Source organism: Ursus americanus, chromosome 27 (assembly GCF_024610735.1).
Source record: "Ursus americanus isolate L20-20 chromosome 27, mUrsAme1.1.p, whole genome shotgun sequence".
Classification (NCBI taxonomy): Eukaryota; Metazoa; Chordata; class Mammalia; order Carnivora; family Ursidae; genus Ursus; species Ursus americanus.
Window position 1 is genome coordinate 6,025,549 of NC_142153.1, and position 23,513 is coordinate 6,049,061.

General features: G+C 49.9%; 1 protein-coding gene across 17 annotated transcripts in view; it reads left to right on the forward strand.

Annotated features, from left to right (window-relative positions):
- The window catches only part of ANK1 (ankyrin 1), a 129,641-nt gene that overhangs the window by 98,222 nt on the left and 7,906 nt on the right, over positions 1–23,513 (forward strand). For 9 of the 17 annotated variants that reach the window (XM_087856367.1, XM_087856371.1, XM_045779125.2 and 6 more), the window contains 3 exons: positions 701–847; positions 15,495–16,053; positions 19,240–19,495. In XM_087856367.1, coding sequence (XP_087712493.1) covers positions 701–847; positions 15,495–16,053; positions 19,240–19,495 — 962 coding nt within the window. Of the gene's footprint in view, positions 1–700; positions 848–15,494; positions 16,054–19,239; positions 19,496–22,561; positions 23,000–23,513 lie in introns of those variants that run through there. The other 8 variants (XM_087856375.1, XM_087856373.1, XM_087856374.1 and 5 more) reach the window with 6 other exon arrangements.

The following is a 23,513-nucleotide window of genomic DNA, read 5'->3' on the forward strand; positions in this document are numbered from 1 at the left end:
TCTCTGTCTCCCTCACACACACCTCTCAGGGTCCCGGTCCTCTAGGCAATCCTGTCATGAGAAGACAGGAGAACCTTGGCCTCAGCCTTTCCCCAGCTGAGTAAGAGAACAGTCACACGGGGACTGAGATGACCACATAGGTGCAGGGTGCGTGACTTCCTGTGGAGGGTCTCAAACACATGAGCACCGTCCTCTCAGGACAGAGCGGGGGAGGGGGAGCAAATCCTGCCTGATGCGGGAGTATCTTCCCTCCAACCTGGAGGGAAGATTTGTCTCACTCTTTTCAGCTCTTCCTCCACTAAATTCCCAACCTCAGGAACACTGAGAGGAAACAGAGTGTCTGCATTTGCATCTCAAATCGACTGCAAGGACCAAGGTTTTCAAAAGGACAGTACCCAATTCCCTCACTCTCATTCCCTGTGGAATTCCTCTTAGATGACAAACAACAGTCTTCCCACGCTTTGAAATTGGCCACCATTAGGGGTTTGGAAAAGATCTGTGGAAGGATGACAAAATATCCCCCAAAGCGGCAGGTAGCTTTGATTCTGACAAAAGAGGGTGCCTCCACATTCTGAGAAGATAAATCACCCCCATCCCCCACTTCCCGCCTGCCTAGTTCTCGGAGCCCCCCCACATTCCCGCCCCACCCACAATGATGAGAATCCCCCAGCGAGCGTCCCTTCTCTTCTCCCCCCTGCAGTGGAGAATCTGTACGCAGCCCTGCGGAACATTGACCGGAGTGAGATCGTGAACATGCTGGAAGGCTCCGGCCGACAAAGCCGCAATCTGAAACCTGAGCGGCGGCACGCGGACCGGGACTACTCTTCGTCACCCTCCCAGATGAATGGTGAGTGTCTCCTGGAAGGAGCTGGGGCTGAGCCTGGCGCCACTTTCCAGGCACCAGCACATGACACTTCATGAAACCATCTCTCCCTTTGGTGGGAGGTGGACCTCCACGCCTTCCCTCCCTGGTGGTGGTGGGTACAGAGGCGAGCAAGACAGACAGGTGTGCACTCCTGGACAGAGAGGCTCCCTGATGCTCTCTGCGGAGACAGGCTCCTGGTGTGGTCCAGGGAAGAGCTGGGGTCGGGGCAGGGGCTGGACTCCCCACCCCTCTCTTTAGTTCTGTGCCAGGAATGGACCCTCTTGGGGCTTGTGTTCCCATCTGTAAGACAGTCAGTGATAAAGAAGCAAAGGGCATGGAGATTTGGGCCCAAGATCTGATGTGGATAAGCCAGCTAGTGTTTTCAAAGTCCTGTTGCGACCCTTCTGTGAGGCTAAGTGAGCTTCTTTTTTTTGAGTCTAGTCTCCCCTTCTCTCTCTCTCTCCCTTTTTTCTCACCCCATCTCTTTCCTCTCCCTCTTTTTAATGTGCTTCAAGCATGGCGCAGACCCCCAGCGTGACCATTCCCAAGGGGAGGAAGCCCGGAGGCCCCTGCCCCTTGCCCCCAGGACCCCCACTTGGTGGGGGGTGCCTCCCATGCACCTCTTTCCTTACAGCGGCAGTGAAAGTAGCCACCTGCATGAAGGAGAGGGGCTGGGGTCCCCCACGGCCTCTCCCTCACTTGCCCTCTCTCCAGCCACTGGGCGCAGAAATAGCAGAGGCCCTGCTCTATGGTGGGAGCCAGGAAGCTAGGGTTCTGGTCCCTTCTTTCCTCCTGACTCCATGAGCTGCTGGGCTATCTCCTCCTCCTTAAAGTCAGCAGGTTAGAGTCAATTCCTAAGAGTCCTTACAGACCTTGAAGAAACCATTTTATTTCTCTGGTGCCCAATATGCCACCAATGGCAGCCGCACCACGCTGTCCTCCCCAGGCTGCTAGTTTTCGGGCGCCCCTGGCCACGCACTCCCGTGCTGGCTGCACAGGTGCCTGCGGCCCGGGGTCATGCCCTCAGCAGGTGAGTTCTAGGTGGCTCTGGGCGTGGAGCCTCCTTTTGCCAGGTGGAACCTATGCATGCTGAGCCCCCACACGTTTCTTTCGCGCGCGTCCTGTGTGTCCTGAAACACGCCATCTAGCTCCACTGGCCACAGGGCTCATCTGTTGATCACGTCCTGTCGTCTTTCTCTTCTGCCTCTGACCTCACCTGGGCCTCTAGCCTGCTTATTCTCTCGCACTGCCTGTCTCCACTGTCTCCACCTCAGCCAGTGTCCAGGAGCCGTCCACCTCCACAGATGCATGTCGTGAAAGACTTCCAGCCCTTCCTCCCCACGTGTCCCACGGCTGCGCGTGAGGGCGTGTGTGCACGTGTGTGCAGGGGGAGGGAGTTGTCTCTGGCTCCAGGGGAGGCCGCGTACTGCGCACTGCTCACTCTTCATACCTGGCATTGAAAGGCTCCGAGACAGTGGTCCACTCCCACACCCCTCAGGGGACCAAGCCAGAGCGCGGCAGGGACTGCTAAGGAGCCCAGCTCCCTTCTGCAGAGAGAGAAAGGGAGGGACGCTGAGGGATGCTAAAAACTTCAGGAAATCCACGTGACAGAGCGCTTCTCCTTTTCTCTGTGATATCTGATCACTTGGTGCTGTTTCTGTCAGGTCAGATCAGCAAGCTTTTGTTGTTTTGTGTCCCAGTTATGTACCTAGAGGCCAGCAGGCACATAGAATTACGCGAGCATAAACAAGGCAGGACGACAATTAAAACTATGTTAAGGGGGTGGATCCCATGTTACATGTTCTTACCACAATAAAATTAAAAAAAAAAAAGGCATCTGTGAGCCTCCCATCAGCCGCAGGACTCGCAGGCCCAGTCAGGCCTGGGGAGGCTGGTGCCTAAACAGCGTTCGAAATACTGGTGGAAAAGGCTCTGTTTTAGTTGGTCTGATCATTTGGCAAATAGCTTTTGAACACCCACCACATCCCAGGCACTGGTCTAGCAGGAGAGAGAAATCAGTTCTCAGACAGACATGCACAAAGATCCCCTAAAAGTCTGCCTCCAGGGAGCCTACCTTCGGTTTGGAGAAACACCGTAATATGTAAGTGAATGCTACACCATACTAGCAGAGGGAGGGAGGAAGCCAGGGCGGGAGCAGGGCTCAGAGGCAGCAGGGGCCCAGCTCTTACAGACTACCCCGAGGACACTGGGTTCACTGGCGCGAGACAGAGAGCCGCTGGAGGCCCTGGCGCGTAAGGGTAGCGTGATTTAACTGCAGCTTTCAAAGGCTTCCCCTCCCTGCTTTGTCGATCTTAGACCATCACAAACTGAATGCTTCTATGCGTCCTGGCTTCCCTGTCCAGCCTTGTCACCCATTCCACCCCTCATCCAGCAGGCCTCCTAATGGACACCATGTGCCCTGATTGGTGCTCCCCACCATGGCCCAAGCAGACACTCACGAGCAGACACCTGGCTCGGTCTGCTCTGCCTTTCTGGCACTAGAATTGGCTTCTGTGTGTTTATCCTGCCCTCTTCCCCGTCCCAGGAAGACCACCCCATATCTGGGTACCATTCTGGCCTGGAAAGAAGGAGCAGGAGGGCTGAGAGGCAGAAGGATGGGGAGAGAGCAGCCGCCCGTGGTTCCCCTGGCACTCCCCTGGGCAGGGGCTCATGATGGCTTGTCCTGCTGCCCGCCCAGCCCGCCACACAGATGTCACAGTTGGACTTTGCCTCCTTTGCACTTTACCTTGCTTCTTTGCTTGTCTAAGCCTCCTTATGAAGCGATGGGATGAAGGGCAGGACTTGGGTGCTCTGTGCTGTCAGGGAAACAGAAACTCGAGGTCTGTTTTCCTTCTGTCCTGGCTCCTCTTGCCATAGGCACCTGCCTGGTCGGAGCAGGAGGGGGCTTAAGTTCAAAGGCCAGTTTTCTTCCCCTCCACAGGAGGGGACTGCCTGGGCTCTTGTGTAATAAACATGAAGAAAAATATTGCCTATAAAGCCAAAAAAAAAGAAAGAAAGAAAGAAAAAAGAAAGAAGAAAGAAAGAAAGAAAGAAAGAAAGAAAGAAAGAAGAAAGAAAAGCATGTTTCTAAAAACAAATCAGATTTCTCATATAAGAGGGAAAAAATGGACATCTCCCATCCACACTTGTCAGTCCATTTGTTTGGTAAGTTGGACTGTGGAAATGTCCACTCAGAAATAAAATGTGTTTCACTTCTGTCAGCTCCTGAATACAACTGGTTAATGTGGCTCTTGTCTGAGGCCAGGGTGGCTGTCCACTCCTTGTCTAGCTTGCTACTAACATTGAACTCTGAGGGTGATCATTACATCTTGCTTAGCAGAGACCCAGCAGGATAACCAGAGAAGAGGAGAGACTTGGGGAGGGGCTGCGGGCCTGTGCTGTGCCCCAAAGCAGTATCTGCAGTTGCCTCTTACCTGATCTCCCCAAAATGCAACCCCAGATTGGGAAGCTCCAGACTGAGGGATGGGCTGGTGACTCAGGTGTGCCAGAGCCACATGAAACTGTTAGAAAGACAGGCATTTCTGAAACTCAACCGAAGGGACTCAGCAGACCTTATTATGGTCTGGTCCACCCTAGATTTTGTGAGATAATCCTCATGAGGATGTGCTCAGGCCTGAGGAGCATGGCTCTGACTTAATAGTAATTCCCACTGGCACTTTGTATGGCCACCTGCAGCCTCAGATCTAAGCTTATGGGGTGTGGCTAGATCAGTGGGTATCCTCTGGAGCCTGAGAGGGAGCAGTGAGGCATACACCATAAACACTATTACCAGAGGAGGGGCTCCAGAAAACGCAGGAGGTCCTAGGAGAGGGTGTGCATGAGTTCTCTTCATGGACACATTTCATTTGGGTGAAATTCCACTAAAGTAAACACCATGAAAGTTTTAAGGAAGAAAGGTCCCCAAGGATAACCAAATGAGCCTCAGGTATTCTGTGACCAGGAGAGCTACCCTCTTCCCGTCTTTATCAGGTCTTACTGAGATTCCCAAAAGCGACAGAATATTCACTTGGCTATAACCGAGGGGCTGTTTAAGATGAGGTAAATAAATAAGGACTGAATATACCCTCCTGCTTAAAATAGCCCCCCACACCTCAAAATGGGCCAAATATATGAAACATCAGTTTTCATGACTTTGGACATTAGTCAACAAAAGACAGTGATCCATGGGACATGGGAAACAATTGAGGAAAACTCTGTAATTGACAGTTTCTAGGTCATGACATAGGGAAGAGAAATCCAAGAAGTTTCCCTAGGTTGAAGAGAAGTTGTTGAGAGAGAATGGGGCAACTAGAGTTGCCGAGATATAGAGTACCAGGGGAGACATAGGTGCTTAGAGAATTCTGGAGATCTTCAGAGGGTCCCCCACAAGTTTTGGTTGAGTATTAATCAGTGATTCCTAACAGTCAGACTGATCATTCAGAGACATTGCATAGGGAACAAAAAAGGGTCTTATCTGGAAATAGAAAAAAAAACTCACTCTAGGTGATCAATGGTCTAGTCCTGTCTAATCAGCCTTGAAAGCAAACCTCAAAAGGATCAGATTGCTTCCAAGTTACTTACTTAACTGCATAACAGAACAAATCTCAAGAGTATTCATAGGAATACAGAAATATCTAGCATCCACCAAGATAAAATTCACAACATCTGACATCCAGTTAAAGATTATCAGACATAAAAAGAGATAGGAAAATGTGACCCATAACAGAGAAAAATCAATCAATTAAAACTGACTCTTAACTGAAACAGATGTTAGAATTAGCAGACAAGCATGGTAAAACGGTTATTATACCTGTATTTCAGGTGTTAAAAAAGTTAAGTAGAGACATAGAAAACATTTTAAAAGACTCAAGCCAATCTTCTAGAGAGGAAACTATAATGTGTAGGATGAAAAATACACTGAATGAGATTAGACAGTACAGAAGAAAAGATTAGTGAATTTGGCAACATAGTAATAGAAACTTTTCAAAACTCAAAAGAAAATAACATTTTTAAAAAGCACCGGAGAGCTATAGGGCAATTTCAGATGACCTTATATTTGTAAAAATAGAGTTCCCAACAGAGAATGGGTGAAAAAGCATTTGAAGAAATAAGGGCTGAAAAATGTCCAAATTTGATGAAAGCTATAAATACACAGATCCAAGAAGTTCAGTGTACCACATGTGCAAGAACTATGGCAAGGCGTATTTTAAACAAACTGGTCAAAACCAGTGATAGAGAAAGTCTTAAAAGTAGCCAAAGAAAAAGGAACATGTTATGTACAAAAGAACGAAGATAAGGATGACATCAAACTTCTTGTTGGAAACAATGCAAGTCAGAAGACAGTGGAGCAACATCTTTAAAGTAGACCACATCTTTAAAGAACACCTCTAAAGTAACATAGAATTCTATACCTAGCAATAATTGCTTTCCAAAATGAAGGCAAATAAAGACTTCACAACATACAAAAACTGAAAGAATTCATCACCAGGAGACCCATGCTTCAAGCAATGTTAAAAAATAAATAAATAAAAGTCTTTCAGGCCAAAGTAAAATGACACCAGACAGAAATATGGATCTACAAGAAGGAACTAACAGTGCCCAAAATGTTAACTGCAAGAATAAATACATAATTTTCTAGTTAGTTACATTATTTCCTCACTATTTAAATTTCTTTAAAAGATAATCGACGGTGTAAACAAACATAATAACAGTGTAATGTTGGGTTTATAACATATGTAAAAATAAAATGTATGACAACAATAGTAGAAAAGTCAAAAAAGTCGAGAGGGAAAAACAGAGGTGTACTTTTAGAAGGTGCTTATTATACTATAAAACCAAGTGTTATAATTTCATTTCAAAGTAGACTGTGATAGGGGCACTTGGGTGGTTCATTCAGTTAGGCATCTGACTCTTGGTTTCTGCTCAGGTCATGGTCTCAGGGTTGTGGGATCACCCTGCCTCAGGCTTTACACTCAGCGGGGAGTCTGCTTCTCCTCTCCCCCTCCCACACTCTCTGTCTTTCTCTAAAAAAATAAGTCTTTTTTTTTTTTTAAAGTAGGCTGTGATAGATTAAGGATGTATATTATGAGCCTTAAAGCAGCTACTGAAAAAATAAAACAAAGAATTATACCTAATAACCCATCAAAATAGATCACATGGAATCATAAGAAATTTTAATTAATCCAAAAGAAGACACGTAAAGAAGAAAAAGAGAAGAACAGATGGGATAAATAGAAAAGTAGAAATTAGCAAGTGATAGATTTAAACCTAACCATATAAACAATCTCATTAAACGTAAATGGTCTAAATACTCCAGTTAAAAGGCAGAGATAGTCATACTGAATATATAGGTAAATCTTGACTATACCCTCAAATATCAAAATATAAGTTCCTTAAAAATAAAAGGATGAGAAAAGACAAACTCTGCTAAAACTAATCAAAAGACAACTGGCATGGCTATATTAATATCAAACAAGTAGGTTTCAGAACAAAGAATATCACCAGTGATGAGGAAAATAATTGCATAAGTAGCTCATCAAGAGGGCATAACAGTCCTAAATGTGTATGCACCTAGTAATAGAGCTTTAGAATACAGGAAGCAAGAATTGAGAAAACTGCAATGAGAAATAGATAAAACCACAGTTATAGTGGGAGATTTCAATACCCCTGTCTTGATAACTGATCGAACAAGTAGAAAAATCAGTAAGCATATAGAAGATTTGAACAACACTATCCTCCAGCTTGACCTAATTGACATTTATAAACATTCCATCCCATAACAGCAGCATGCACAGTCTTCTCAGTTGCATCTGGAACTTATACCAACATGGACCATATTCTAGACCATAAAGCAAGCCTCAGATATAGAAGAATTTGAGATATACAAAGCATGGTCTCTGACTACAGTGAAACTAAATTAGAAAACAAAAACAGGATATCTGGAAAATTTCAAATATTTGGAGCTAAATAATACACTCTTAAATAACCTGTGGGTCAAACAAGAGAGTAAAAGGTAAATTAGAATGTAGTCTGAGTTGAATGTAAGTAAGAACACAAGACATCAAAATTGATAGGATGCCAGTTGTTGTGTGTTGGACTCAGCCTATCAATAACTAATATTGTGGCTGGACCAGCCCTTGTGGTTCTTATTATGATTGCAAGATGCCCATTAGCAATAACCACCAGGAGGCCTTGGGGGGGGAATTTTATTACTTATAGAACTTCAAATTTATATGGCATATTTAGGGCCACATAGCAAGGTTGTGAGGAAAGAGAGCAAGCTTGGGGCTGGGGTTCTGCTTTTTGAGGGGTTGAGAGCAGGGGCTTAAGGTTTCATAGGCTCACTTTTTTTTAAAGAGTTTATGTATTTGAGAGAGAGAAAGAGAACAAGCAGGAGGGACAGGCAGAGGGAGAGGGAGAAGCAGACTCCCCACCAAGCAGAGAGCCTGATATGGGGCTCAGTTCCAGGACCCTGAGATCATGACCTGCGCCCAAGGCAGACAGTTTACCAACTAAGCCACCCAGGCGCCCTTCATGGGTTCACTCTTTATTGGTAAATTTAAAACATAAAAGTGGGAATTTAAAGCATGGGAAAAGAAAAATCAAGTGGCCCAAATGATCAGTTATTGAAATCAACCAAGATCTCTGTAACAAAGGAGCCTCAGTCAGGGCAGGTGGCCTGGCCCTTTACCTAGTCATGTGCCTGGCAATGTGTTCATTTGAGATAGCTATCTTTGAAGTGGATATCTGGGCAATCAAAGCTTAGGTCAGGGTGGCTCAGTTGGTTAAGCAACTGCCTTTGGCTCAGGTCGTGATCCTGGAGTCCCAGGATTGGGTCCCACATTGGGCTCCCTGCTCAGCAGGGAGTCTCCTTCTCCCTCTGACCCTCCCCCCTCTCATGCTCTCTCTTTCTTTCATTCTCTCTCTCTCTCAAATAAATAGAAATCTTGGGGGGGAAAGGCTTAGGTCGGTCACTTGCATTACAAAAGGTAAAAAAAGAAAAAAGAAAAGAAAACTCAAAGGTCAGAGCTTATACTACACTGGTAAGACAGTACTTAGAGGGGGAAATGTCCTCATAGGAAAACAGAAACATTCTCAAATTTTAAAAGTTAGCCACATGACAGAAAAGAAATACCCAACTCCAGCCCATGCTAGCCATCTTTTCCCACCTAAGGTAGAGGGAAAAAAATTTTAATACTTGTGAAACTCATAGTCCAAAGGCATAGAGGCTCGCTAAAAGACTGAAACCTAATCATAGGACTGGAGAATGTTTTTCCTCCCCCCACACCTCACCACTGAATTAACAAAGGCCTATTCACAGCAGTTCCTTTTATCCAGGACCTCACATCTGGATATCAGGAAAAATTTATAAGACATCCCAAAAGGCAAACAACGCAGTTTGAAGAGACAGAGCAAGCATCAGAACCAGACATGGCAAGGGATGTTGGAATGATCATACTGGGAATTTAAAACAACTGTGATCAGTATGCTGAGGGTTCTAGTGGGTAAAGTAGGCATCGTGCAAGAACAGATGGGCAATGTAAGCAGAGACATGGAAACCCTGAGAAACAGCCAGAAAGAAATACTAGAGATGACACCATAAACGAAGAATGCCTTTGATGGGCTTACTAGTACACTGGACACGGCTGAGGAAAGAATCTCTGAGCTTGAGGATATGTCAACAGGAATCTTCAAAACCAAAAAAGTGAAGAAAACAAAGATGGAAAGAAACAGAATAGAATATCCAAGGAGTGTGGAGGGACTATAGAAGGCATAAAGTACACATAATGGCAATACCAGATGGAGAAGAAGGAAAGGAACAGAAGAAATATTTGAAAAAAATAATGACTGAGAATTTACCCAAATTAATGTGAGACACCACCCCCCAGATCCAGAAATCTCAGAGAACACAGTAGGATAAATGCCAAAAAGTACGCCAAGGCATATCGTTTTCAAATCACAGAAAATCAAAGATAAAAAAAAAAATCCTGAAAAAAAAACAGAAAACACCTTACCTACAGAGGAACAAAGATAATATTACGTCTGACTTCTCTTAGAAGCCCTGCAGACAAGGAGGAAGTGAAGTGAAATATTTAAAGTGTTGGAAGGAAAAAACACCAACCTGGAATTCCATATCCTCCAAAATTTTATTCGTCAAAAGTGAAAGAGAAATAAAGACTTCTCAGACAACCAAAAATTGAGGGAATTTGTTGCCAGCAGACCTGCCTTGCAAAAAGTATTAAAAGAAGTTCTTTCGAGAGAAGGAAGCCAGTATGGGTGAGGAACCTGGATGTACATGAAGTAAGGAGGAACATCAAAGATTAAGTGAAAATAAAATCTTCAATTTTCTTACCCTTAGTTGATCTACAGTTTGTTCAAAATGATGCTAGCAATAATGTGTTCTGTTATGTGTGCTTATGTGTCTCGTGCATGTACACACGCACACACACATATATATGCTTATGTATAAGTGAAATGAATGATGAGTGATACACAGCAGTGGTGGAAGGGATGGGAGGGAGGAATTAAGATTATTTTGTTATTATAAGGTACTCGCAGTACCTGTGCTGTAGTGTTATTTGAAAGTGGACTGTCTAAGTGTATATTGCAAACACCAGGGCAACCACTAAAAAAAATTTTTTTTAAAGAAGCATAACTAATATGGATGGAATCCATAACTAATAAAAGGTGGAATCATATAAAATGCTCAATTAAAACCACGAAAGACAGAAAAAGAGTAGAAGATTAAAATAGGCACAAAGAACAAGGGCAACAAATAGAAAACGGTAACAAATATGATAGATATCAATCCAGCTATATCAAGAATCACTTTGAGTGTCAATGGTCTAAATGTACCAATTAAAAGACTCAGATTGCATCAAAAAACACGTCCTGTCACATGAAACCCATTTTAAATATAAAGACACTTGTAGATTAAAAGTAAATGGATGGACAAAACTATATCATGCTAACACTAATCAACAGAATGCATGAGAAGCTATATTAATTTCAGACAGAGTAGACTTCAAAGCAAAGAAAGTTATCAGGGATAAAGAGGGGCATTACATAATGATAAAGAGGTCCATTCTCCAAGAAGGCATAATAATCCTTAACGCGTATGTGCCTAGCAACAGAGCATCAAACTGTGGGAAGCAAAAACTGAGAGAACTGCAAGGAGAAATGGATGAATCCACTGTCAGAGTTGGAAACTCCAGTACCCCTGTGTCAGAAATGGACAGACCGAGCAGGCAGGAAATGGGTGAGGACACAGTTGAACTCAACACCACCGTCACCAACTGGATGTGACTGACGTCTATAGCCTACTCCATCCAACAGCAGCAGAATATGCAGTCTTCTCAAGTTCACGTGGAACATCCACCAAGATAGACCACATTCTGGGCCATAAAACACACCTTAATAAATTTAAAAGAATAGAAATAACAAATATGTCAATGTAATTCATCAGATTAACAAACTAAAAAAGAAAAACCATGTGATTATCAGAGTAGATGCAGAAAAAGTATTTAACAAATCCGATATCCATTCCTGGTTTAAAAAAAAACAACAACAATAGCAACAACAATAAAAGTTGGGGAAATTAGTGGAACAGAATGGAGCCCAGAAATAGAACCACATACATATGAACAACTGATTTTCAACAAAAGTGCAAAAGCAATTCAGTGGAGAAAGGAGAATTTTTACAAGTGGAGCTGGAACAATTGGATATTCATAAGCAAAAATGAACTTGGATTCATACCTTGCATCAGCATATATAAAAATTAACTCAAAGTGGATGGTAGCTTAAATGTAAAACCTAACATAAAAACTTCTAGAACTAAACATAAAACTGTAAAACTTCTAGAAGGAAACATAAAAGAAAACCTTAGAAATCTTGGGTAAGGCAAAGATTTCTTAGCTATGACACTAAAAGTGCGATCTGTAAAAAAGTGATAAATTGGGCTTCATCAAATTCAAAAACTTTTGCTATTCAAAATACACTGTTAAGAAAATGAAAAACTAAGCCACAGATAGGGAGAAAATATTGGAAATAATCATCTGATATAGGACTTGTGTCCAGAATATATAAAGAATTCTCAAAACTCAGTAGGAAGAAAACAAACAGCCCAATTTTTAGGAGAGCAGAAAATTTGAACGGACAGGTAGCCCAGAAGAGATACAGATGGCAAATAAGCACGTAAAAAGATGCCCAATATTGTTAGTCATTAGGAAAACACAAATTAAAACTACAAGGAGATCCCACAACCCCCCTGTAAGAATGGCTAAAATGGAAAAGGCCGATCATACCAGGTGTCAACGAGGATATGGAGGAGCTGGCCGTCTCATCCACCGCTGGTGTGAATGTAAAATGGGACTACCAATTTGGAAAAGACTTTGCTTCTTGAGAAGTTAAAATACACCCATACTGTGATCCAGCCACTCGATTCCTAGGTGTGTACCCAAAAGAAAAAGCATATGTTCACACGGACAATCAGCTTTATTTGTAACAGCCCCAAACTGGAAGCAACTCACATGTGTGTTAACAGGTAAATGGATGAACCACCTGTCACGTACCCACCTAACGGAACACAGCTCAGTGGTACCAATGGATAACTCATCGATGCTCTCAGCAGCATGGATGACACCCAAAGCACTAGGCCCAGTGAAAGAAACCAGCCAGAAAAGAGTACACTGTGTAAGTCCATCTGTAGAAAGTTCTGGGAAATGCAACCTAACGTACAGTGACAGAAGCAGGTCAGTGGTTACCTGGGAACAGGGGATGCAGAAGGAAGGATCGCAAAGAAACGTGAGGACATCTTTCAAGCGCTATGACTATCCCTCTTTTCGTTGTGGTGAAGGTTTCTTGGAACTTATCCAGTTATCTACTTTAAATATGTGCACTTACTGTATGTCAACTACACCTCAATAAAGCAATTTTATAAGATACTACTGGCAAAATCTAGTGACAAGACCACTCTTACTAACGGTGCCCCGAGCCAGCTGCTGAACCTCTAGTTTGCTAATCTATAGAGTAGGAGTAATATTGCTTTCCTTGTAGGGTTGTTGTGACAACGAAAAATAACATATTAGGTATGGGTTTGTTTGTTTTTTACAAAACAGATGCTTAATTAGTAATGGAAATAATATAATAATGCTTTCAAGAATAAGAAGAGGGGCGCCTGGATGGCTCAGTCAGTTAAGCGTCTACCTTTGGCTCAGATCATGATCCCAGGGTCCTGGGATCAAGTTCTGCATCAGGCTCCCTGCTCAGCAAAGAGCCCCTTTCTCCCTCTCCCTCTGCCCCTCCCTTTGCTTGTACGCTCTCTCACTCTGCTCTTTCTCTCAAGTAAATGAATGAAATCTTTGAAAAAAAAAGAAGAAAAATAATCACTTGACTCTAAAAATAACCACTTGACTCTCAATGTTCTCCTCGCATATATTCCGCAGAGATTTCCATGGAGGGTTTGCAGGCCATTGGCCCTGGTTTCCCAATTCCTTAGGTCATGGTTCCACATATAGTGACTTGGATTTAACACGGGAAGATTTGGCCCACCCATTTCTCCTACTCTCCCACCTCCTCTTTGTTCCTCCTCCTTTGGGCCAGAGCTGTTAGTCTGCGAGCGCAGTGCCACCCTCCCAGCCACCCAGCACCTGATGGTCTCTTCCTCCTTCTCATCTTGGGCCCTGGAACCACAGAGACATATAGAGATCAGTCAGGAAGAAAACTCTCCTGGGATGATGAAGAGAGGATGTATGTCAATCATACAGCATGCTTCCTGGCACCTTTTACTAAATGTCGCTGAGGTCATCTGTCCTGGCTCCTGTGTCCTCCTCACACATCTGGAGAGTTCTGCAGTAGTCACCAGGCCTATGGAGCCCCAATCCTGTTCTAGGAAAGTGAGAGGGGGAGAGGGAGACACCATCCCGGCCCTCAGAATGTATGAACCAGCTTAGCGAGGGAACACAGGACAGTTTCAAAGATGGGGGGAAATGGGGTAAGCCGAAGCTGCTGGGAAAACGTCAAGAAAACAGAGGGTGAAGAGCACCTGTCTTGTTCGTGTGCTTTTGTGTACTTGTACTCCTCAACCCTTTAGCGCAGCTCCTGACATGTAAGTGGCCCTCAGTAGCTTTTGGTCGAGCAAGTGTGTGAACGAGGATAGCCGCAGATAGTATCGTCTCCAGCAGAGAAGAAATGGGAGAGCGGGAGCTGCGTTCCAGCCTGAGGATGACGAGGGTCCATTTGTGTGGGACGAAGGCCAAGCCCAGGGAAGAGCTGGATGCAGGGTGGCGAGGGGTGAATGGCAGGACGAAGAGCCTGGATGCTAGGTTAGGGGCCTCTCCGGGCACAGGAAGGTCCCTAGAGACTGTAGGGGTGGCCTCACCCATACCCAGGGGTCCTGTGTTGGTGCCACTGGGTCTTTAGGCCCGTTCCCCAGCTGAGCTGAGCTGAGCTGAGCTGAATGGAGAAGCTTGTCACACTTCTGGGCCTTTCTCCCACCCACAGATTGGCACAAGCTCTGAAGGGGAATCAGAGGCCCTCTTTGCCCTATCCACGTACCCCCACTCCTGGCTAGAGGAGAGCGGAGGAGCCAACTGACAGAACACTGCCCATTCGGCTCGCACTCAGATTCCTCAAATACTTACATGTGACCCACGCTCAGGCTCCGAGTCACTTCTGAACATGAGGGAGCCCATGCCAGAGCCAAGCAGAAGACTAGCAGGCGCGCGTACCTGAGCCAGTAGCAAGGAATAGACGTATGAACAGGCTACGGTGACCACCGGGCCAGGCATGAGGGGGCCTGGGCTAGCTGGCCGCAGTCCCAGCAGCTCGCTGCTGACCGAGGACCGGCATGAACAGTGCAGAGCCTGTGGGCCAGGAGCTCCCGGGCAGAGCACTGAAGCAGCAGTCCATGGGCCTGCTGCCTCTTGCTGCCCTCTGACCCGGCCCCCTATTCTGAACCCTTAGAACTCTCACTCGTGCCACTTTAGATCACTCAGAGCTTCCAGAAGCAGTCTGCAACTTGAGGAAAAGTGACTCCATCTGGAGTCACTTTCCTGTTTGACGACGGCGTGGAGGGTGGGTGTTCAGTGGATCCCATCAGGCCCCTCCAAGGCAGCTTGGTTACTGCCTCCAGATCTGGGGGCTGTTCCCTCCCTTGAAGGTACCTCCCGGCCTGGTTACCCCAAGGACTGTGCTAAAGGGACATTTTGAACAAAGAAAGAGCAACATTTCGTTCTGCCCAGACATCAAGAAGTGGGCTTTCATCTGGTTGGAGACAGATCGGAGCACAAATCCTTCAGATCCAGGCTTCCTGATCTAGCGCTCTGAACTGGATAAGAAAGAATTCCAATCTCTTTGCCCTTCTGCAAAGGACCCTTTCCTCCGCCTCCACTTCCTGGCTGTCCCCTACCCATCCCAGAGCCTTGTTTCTCCTGCTCCCGAGCCCTGGGCAGCAGCCACAGGCCTGAGCGTTGGACACTGAGCTTGGAAAGCCTCCCTACCCGGAATGTGCATGCATATCTGTGGCCGTGCCTGCGTGTGTGTGTGCGTGTGCGTGTGTGTGGATTTGCACGTAAGCGTGTGTGACAAAAATCGCTTCTGGAGCATGTTGCCCTCTGTCTGCCCATCCAGGTTACTCCTCGCTGCAGGACGAGCTGCTGTCCCCTGCCTCCCTGCACTACACGCTTCCCTCTCCGCTGCGTGCAGACCAGTACTGGAACGAGGTGGCCGTCATAGATGCCATCCCCTTGGCGGCCACGGAGCATGACGCCATGCTGGAGATGTCTGACATGCAGGTGTGGTCCGCAGGACTCACACCCTCCCTGGTCACTGCTGAGGACTCCTCTCTGGAGTGCAGCAAGGCCGAGGACTCTGATGCCACCGGCCACGAGTGGAAGCCGGAGGGGGTGCTCTCCGAGGGACCCCAGGGCCCCACGCTGGGCTCTCTGGACCTTGTGGAGGACGACACAGTGGATTCAGATGCCATAAATGGCCTTATCGATTTGCTTGACCAGGAAGAAGGTCAGAGGTCAGAAGAGAAGCTGCCAGGTCATGAGAGGCAGGAGGACTCCGCAGGTGCAGGGCAGGCCTCAGAGAATGAAGTGTCTCTTGTTTCAGGCCAGCCGAGGGTACAAGCCCACATCACAGAGTCCCCCAGCGTGAGTCGGGTGATGGAGACGAGCCAGGACAGGTAAGGGCTGGGCTGCCATGGCAGGATGCCTTCCGTCTTCCTGGGCTTCGGGGGAGAAGTGAGCGCAGAGGAAGTTGCTCGGTGCTGCCGCCCACCCCAGCGCTGCGTTCTAACTGCCGGGGAGCGAAGCAGCCCCATCTGGCGCTGGCTTGCCGCTGAAGTCACCCAGTCGGTGCTCAGGTCTCTGTCCTGTGTGCGTGGAGCCATGATCTGTAAAGGCCAGTCCTTGCCCAAGATGCCCCTGGGTGAGGCCTGCAGGAGAGAGGCTTGGCGGGGGGGGGGGGGGGGGGGGGGATGGGGTTGGTACAGGAGAGGCCATGAAGAAAGAGATTATAAGGCTCGGTCCAGCAACCTCTCTCTTGAGTGCAGCTGAGAGCAGGTGCTCTGGGCCCTGTTGCCATTGGGTGCTCATGGGGAAGACCATATTTAGAAACCTAGAAGCACCAGGGCCCAGGGGAGTGACTCAGGCAGTCACACAGCCTGCGTGTGACAGAGCTGATAATGGTGCCCTTCAGCTTTGCCCCGTTGAGAGTGTGAGGCTGGGGGGCTTGTTAGGGGCAGGCCAGGGCTCTCAGCTGTGGAGAGACTGGGCATTCTGCTGGGCTGCTCCTGGGCCTACAGCAGGCAGCGGTGCGGGCAGTCAGGCAGGGGGGCTTTCGGCCAACACCGAGGGTCTCAGGCCTCAGGCCCGACTCACGTCTGTGGCCATGAGCCCACTATGCCTGGGCGGAGTGCGGAGGACCACTTTGGCCTTCCTGGACTGGCACAGGAACTGAGCCACAGTGGGTGGCCCTTTCCCCCGAGTTGCTTCCTCAAGTTTCCCTAGAGCAAGGAGATGGTCCGTGTGCTCCCTGAAGGCTGTGCACCCCCACCACAGCCCCGCGGCTCAGGTCTGGCTGGGCTGCGGGAAACCTGTGCGCATTTCCTCCTCCCACCCACCTGGCTCCTCGGGCCGCTCAGGCTGACTGGGCCCTTCCCCAGGGTCTACCCAGTGTGGCCTGAAGACTGTAGGTGGAGGGAAAAGAAAGCCATTTACAAGATGAGACAGCGAGGATTTACGTCCTTTCATTTTGTTTCCCAAATGAATCCTTTGATGAGGGGGAGAATTGGACAGATGGGTCCTATGGGGATTCAGAGTGAGATGGTGGCGTCCCTGTGGCCGAGGCCATCCCCCAACAACCCGCGACAATCAGTCACTGAGCCGCATTGGCTGGGTGCGCGCCGTGCACACTGCGTGCTGGCCTGGCCGCTGCTCCACGGGCACTGGGCCGCCCACGGGGGAACCGGAAGGTGTGGCGCTAGGCCTCGGTGTGGTACAGCTCGGTTCTCTGACCTCGGTCAGCCTTCCAGTGGGGGCAGGTGGATTTCGTTCATTCCCCCAACAGTATGTATGGAGGGCCTACTGTGTGCCAGGCACCTGTAAACTGTGCCTTGGTGCTGGGAAGGTGGCATTGAGCAGAACAGACAAAAGTCTTCATCTGCAAGAAGTTTATGTTCTACTGGGGACACAACAACAATAAATGAGATAAAGCCAATGAAGTGGAAAATCATTAAAAGGGAAAAGTTAGGGGCTCCTGGGTGGCTCAGTTGGTTAAGCATCCTACTCTTGATCTTGGCTCAGGTCAGGATCTTAGGGTTGTGAGAATGAGCCCCATGTTGGGCTCCGTGCTGGGCATGGAGCCTGCTTAAGATCCTCTCTCTCCCTCTCCATCTGTCCCTCTCCCCCACCATAAAAAGGGAAAAGTTAGGTGATGGCGCTAAAAAGGAAAATAAAGGAGTGAAGTGGGTAGGTCGTATGTATGTGTGTGGAGAGGAGATGGCCAAAATGAGGCATAGGGTAGCCGGGGAAGCCTGAGACCGCGACATTGGAGTTAAGAGCAAAAGGAATTAAGGGGTGAGCCATGTGAGTCTCGGAGGGCAGATATCCAGTGGAAGGCCCAGCCAGCACAAAGGCCTTGCAGTAGGCACAGTCGAGGAACAGTGAGACGGTCACTGATCACAGCAGAGTGACTGAGGGAGGTGATGGGGCCAGACATGTCAGGACTTGAGGTTCTAGAAAGATGAAAGACTTCGGCATTTACTGGGTGGAATGGGGAGCCACTGGAGGCTTTTGAGCAGAGGAGTGAGGTGATGTGGCACCTGCCTTGAGGGCAGCCTCACATGGCCAGGGCTCGAGGGAAGGGACAGGAGCAGGAGGCAAGGGTTGCTGCTGCTGCAGCTGGGAACCAAAATGGTCGCTGTGCTGGCAGCCAGAGGTGCCTGTGCTCAGGACATATACTTGAAAGCTGAACCGGAAGGTTTCCTGAACAAAGAAGACATGGAGTGTGAGAGAACGAGAGAAGTCAGAGCTTACGGGTATCCTTGATCTGTCCCCCGGGAGGATGAAGACATTGTCCTGAAGTGTGAGGAAGACCGGGCAGGACAGGTTGGGGGAAAGTCATGAGTGTGGACTTGACCGTGCTGTCCCTGAGGTGCCTGTTGGACCCCCCAAAGCAGAGATGTGTAGGAGGCAGTTGGGTCTACACCTGTGTAGGTCAAGGAAGAGATGCTGGGTGCACATCTGGGCACGAGGAACACACAGATGGGGTGTGGACCAAACCGTGGACCGAACGAGCTCACTTTGGAAGTGGGTGTAGGTAGAGATGAGGCCTGAGAACTGAGCCTTGGGGTGCTCCCAGGTTCAGGAGTCAGAGAATTAGGAGAAACTGACAAAGGACGCTGAGAAGTGGTAGCCAGAGAGGGTGGGGGGAAACCAGGCAAACATGGTGTCTTGGAAGCCATAGAAGAGCGTGTTTCCAGGGGGAGAGGGGGGGCCACCTTATTGGATGAGCTCTGGGATAAAGACTGTGGAGTGCAGGTGGCCCGGAGGGCTGGAGGGGAGGCAGGTGAGGTGATGGGCATGGAGACCCGGGTCAGGGTCTGCCAGGGTGAGCCAAGTGCCTCAGGAGCCCAGGGTGGAGAGCCATCCACTTAAAGGGATGCGGCCAGTGGTACTGGTCCCCATGGGCTCGCTCCCAGTCTGGGGATCTGGGCCTCTCTGGACAGGACAGGACAGGCAGCCATGTGCTGACTGTGGGATTTGCTCATGCACTCCCATCCCTCCGGCTCTGGAGAGGGAGGGTATCCATCTGAGCAGCCAGAGACTGAAGGGTGATCAGGTGTCCTTTCTGTCTTCCTGGACCCCAGACTGCAGGACTGGGATGAGGAAGGCTCCATTGTCTCCTACCTGCAAGATGCTGCCCAAGGATCCTGGCCAGAGGAGGTCAGCCAAAGCACACACTCCTTCCAGAGCACAGTCACCACCATCCAAGAGCTGGAACCCAGTGGGTCTCAGGAGTTTGAGGAGGTCCTGGTGTCTGCAACTGAGAGCAGGGAACGGAGACGACAGAGCCACCAAGCGTGGGTTCAGGAGGCTCAGAGCACGTTCTCCCAGATGGCAGAGGTGAGCGCGCGCAGAGGCAGGGGCGCTGGAGGGGCCCACGGCCCAGGGCCGCAGCTCATTCAGGCCAGCCCAGGCCAAGCCTGCTTCCTTTCTTTAGAAATTGTGGCACTGACTTCACTTTCTCAAGAAGTAAGCCTACAAAGTCACGGTCTCTGCTGAGGGAAGGGAAGAGCTACCATCCCCGGAGCCCCCAGAGCCCCCGAATCTCCCAGGCAGGGCCTGTGTGGCTGTCGTGCTCGCGCTCCCGCGGCTCTCAGCTTACTCCCATGTGGCAGCGGACAGTTGGGCAGCTTGACCAAGGTCAAAGGATCGGAGGGGGGCTTTGGAGTTAGGTCGGGCTGATTCCAAAGCCACAGTCTTTGTTTTCTTTTTCCGTTGTGTTTTAGGAAGGGCGTAGAGCAGAGAGACCTGGGTGTTAGGCTAACTCTGGTCCTGCCGTGGTCCGCGTGGCCACGGACAAGCCACTCGCTTCTTGGCACCTTGGCTTGCTCACTGGGAAACGAGGAGCGCATGGATTGTTGCCAAGGTTCGCTGGCTCAGGAGTGCTGGGACCCTCTGGGTGGGGCTGAGCAGGTGGACCAGAAGAGGCGCCCCGCCTCAGTCCCGACCTCCCGTCCCTGCCCCTCTCCCACCTCCCTCCCCACACTGGGTTTGCCCTGCTGTACTTACTTTATCTATTCGCTTTAACTTCACTCCCCATTCTGATTCCCATTTTAATGTGTTTGGGAGTATTTTTTTATTATGAAAAATCGCAAATAAATACAAAAACAGAACAGCATGTTAATTTCCGTGCACGCACCACCCAGGTGCTAGTTACCCAATTATGGCCGATCCTGTTTCATCGATGCCTACCCCCCTCTTCTCTCCCCCCAACATATGTTTTTGAAACAAATCCCAGACAGCGTACTACGGTGTGCCTTTTTCCCGTACGCGGTTTTTCAGAAGCGCATCGCTGTTCCATGCCTGCGTGTTTAGTGTGTGCATAAACGATGTGTTCTGCTTCTCGTCTGGTCTCTCGTGGTTCATCCTCATCCGGGAGCTTTTCCTCCCCCCTCCCTTCTGCCACTCTCTCTTCCCTCTGCCCTACCTGAACCCGAGCCCTAGTGGGCACATTGGGGCCCCCACGACTAGGTTAGCGCCACGACACTCCTGGGCTGCCAGCTGCAAAGAACTGCTAGGAATCCAATAAGGTTTTATTTGGACTCCTTCCCTCCAAGTACGTGCCTTGGACAGGACAGGAGGCTGCGTCCGTTTTTAACCCCAGACCACCCCGTGCATTCTTGACCAGCGGGCTACTCTTTGGCACTTGTAGTATTCCTAATAGCAAGCACTTGGCCGAGAGCGCAGTGCCCTTAACTGGGTCTGATTCCTGATTCCTGGGGAAAGAGAAGGATGCCAGGAGCCTTCTTATCCCTCTTCAGTTAGCCTTTGGTGAGGGGAGGACTGGGGAGAAAGCAGGAGCCCTCCAGGGGGTCACGGGAGAAACCTTCTAGGTTCTGAGGAAGCTGAGGCCCCAGAGAGGCTGAGGGCTTCTCCAGGATCACACAGCGATCCAGTGTGAGGGCCGGGAGAGTCCGGATCTCCTGCTTCCCAGGCAGAGGGAGTGAGTGTGCAGGGCCACCAGGTCTGACGCCTTCCAGACCCGGGACAGGATTAGTTGGCATAGAAGAGCTGTCGTCCTAATCGTCTGACGGGACTCCAGGGGTGGTCATGAGGCCTGCTTAAGGCAGGGGTTTGCAGAGCATTCATTGACTAGTATTTCTGGCGAATCTCTGAAAACACTGATGGAGAGAGAGAGAGATGCCCTATAATCTGGGGCTAGGGAGGCAAGGCTGAAATGACAGTAAGACATTCTTCTCTGAGGCCCCAGATGGAACTATGTGAGGTTGGACTCTCCTTGGTTGGGCCCAAACTGAATGCTCTCCAGCGCCCAGCTCCTTTGCGTGTGCGATGGGCTATTATTTCTCCAGGTGCTTCCTTGTGGAAATGAGGTAGTATTGTGTAGTGACGGAGTTGGAAATCAGACCCTTTCATTTACTTACTCTTTGATTCTGTGCCTCCATGTCCTTTGTGTAAAATGGAAAAAGCATCGAACCTGCACGGTAGGGCTGTGGGAAGGCTTCAGCGGGTTGGTACGTTTACGGAGCAGCGCTCACTAGGCAAGGCCCGTGCTGACTCTGCCTCCTGAGCGTGCCCCCACACCTGCGCTCCTCGCCGGATGGGGTCGGAGAGCACCTCAGTCCGTCCCTGATTCCCAGAGAAGGTGCCCAGAGCTCCCCAGCCCCCACAGGGAGCGAGCTGCAGGTCACCTGGCTGTGCCCCAGATCTTTGTTCCCTCGTCCATGGGGACTCAGAGCGGCACAGCCTGATGTGGAAAGTGAAATTCCTGTGGGCCACAGCTGCCACGGCTGTGTTTGTGAATCAGCTCTGCAAAGGCGAGCCGCAAGCGCGTGGTTCCTGCTCGTGGGCGCTGACAGCCCAGCCTGGGAAGAGCCTTTGAGGACAGGCCTTAAATAGACACACCAGTTACACGCTTACGTTTAGGGTTGCTGGGCCTCGGGGGAAGTGGGGAGGGGGGTGTGCCGAGGGCCCTTGGGGCTGACGGGAATTGCATGGGCTTCCAGGTGGCCCCACCACCTGTGCTGGACCCCACCGAGCTAATTTGGCTAGGCCTGAGCAAATCACTCATCCCAGGGCTATTTTTAAAATAAACCCTTAACTCTCTCTCCAGGGTATTAGCCGGTCCCATCCCTGTGGGTGGGGGTGAACTCCATTCTGATCACGGCAGTAACCGCCCAGAGACACACACAAGTGGCCACATTCTCCCGACACCTTATTTCCTGGAGTCCCGGAAAAAGAACATTTCCGTGGGCAGAACTGCTTCTAGTGCGTCTAGAGCCGGGCAGGCCTGGGGGGTGGGGGGGTGAGGACGGGGCAGGGCGCCCGTCACCCATGGAGTGACTTTGATGTGCTCTTTCAGTGCCCGGGACACACACACCTGCCCGCTCCCTTCTAGCCCAGTTGGACAGCCCCAGCAGCTGGTTTGGGAGCTAAAATTATCGAAGCCTGATGTCACCCAGGCACAAGGGCAGAGCCCGGGGCTGCTCGGCAGGAGGGCACTCAGCGGGCAGTGCTAGTGAGGGTCCGTCCAGTCTCCCGCCGAGAGAATGCAAGGGGTCCCAGGGGCACCCGGGAGTCCGAGAGGAGAATGAGAGGTTGGCCCCCCAGCGGCCGGAGCCCTGGCCCCGCTAGTCCCCGGAGGGCCCAGCTGCTGAGGAGGTGAGGATGTGGACTTTCATCACCCAGCTCCTGGTCACCCTGGTGCTCCTGGGCTTCTTTCTGGTCAGCTGTCAGAACGTGATGCACATTGTCAAGGGCTCCCTGTGCTTTGTGCTGAAACATATCCACCAGGAGCTGGACAAGGAGCTGGGGGAGAGCGAGGGCGTGAGTGACGACGAGGAGGCCATCTCCACCAGGGTGGTCCGGCGTCGGGTTTTCCTGAAGGTAACTGCCAGGCAGGAGGCAGGGCCGAGGGCGCCGCGACGTGCGTGGGCAGCAGCTGGGGGGAAGGGACGGGACTCCGAGTCAGGAGCCGGCTGCTGCCCTGGGAGCTGGAGCCGGCGGTAGTGCCCGCTGGGACCGCCATGCGGCGCTGGTGCGGGCAGCTCAACTCTGGGACTTGGGAGGCCAGTCCTTGGCCTGCCCCTGCCCCAGCCGGCTTCAGGAAGCGGGCAGGTCACACCCAGGGCGCCGGTGTCTGTGGAAGGGCTTTCCACGCTGCAAAGGGCTGTCTGAAGATAAATTAGGTGCCTCGCTTCCTCACTCAGGGCCTCCTGACACTTGCGTGACCGCCCCTGTTTTGCCTGCTCCCCAGTGCTGCTGAGGGGTCTGGCACACAAGGCTCTTGCAAGCGTGGGGCCATCCCGTCATCAGGCCCCACAGCCCCCCGGGGCGCCTCTCACACTTGGAGCCACCGGTTTGGCTGCTGCTACTTGCTGAGTTGGAGTTTCCTGCCGTG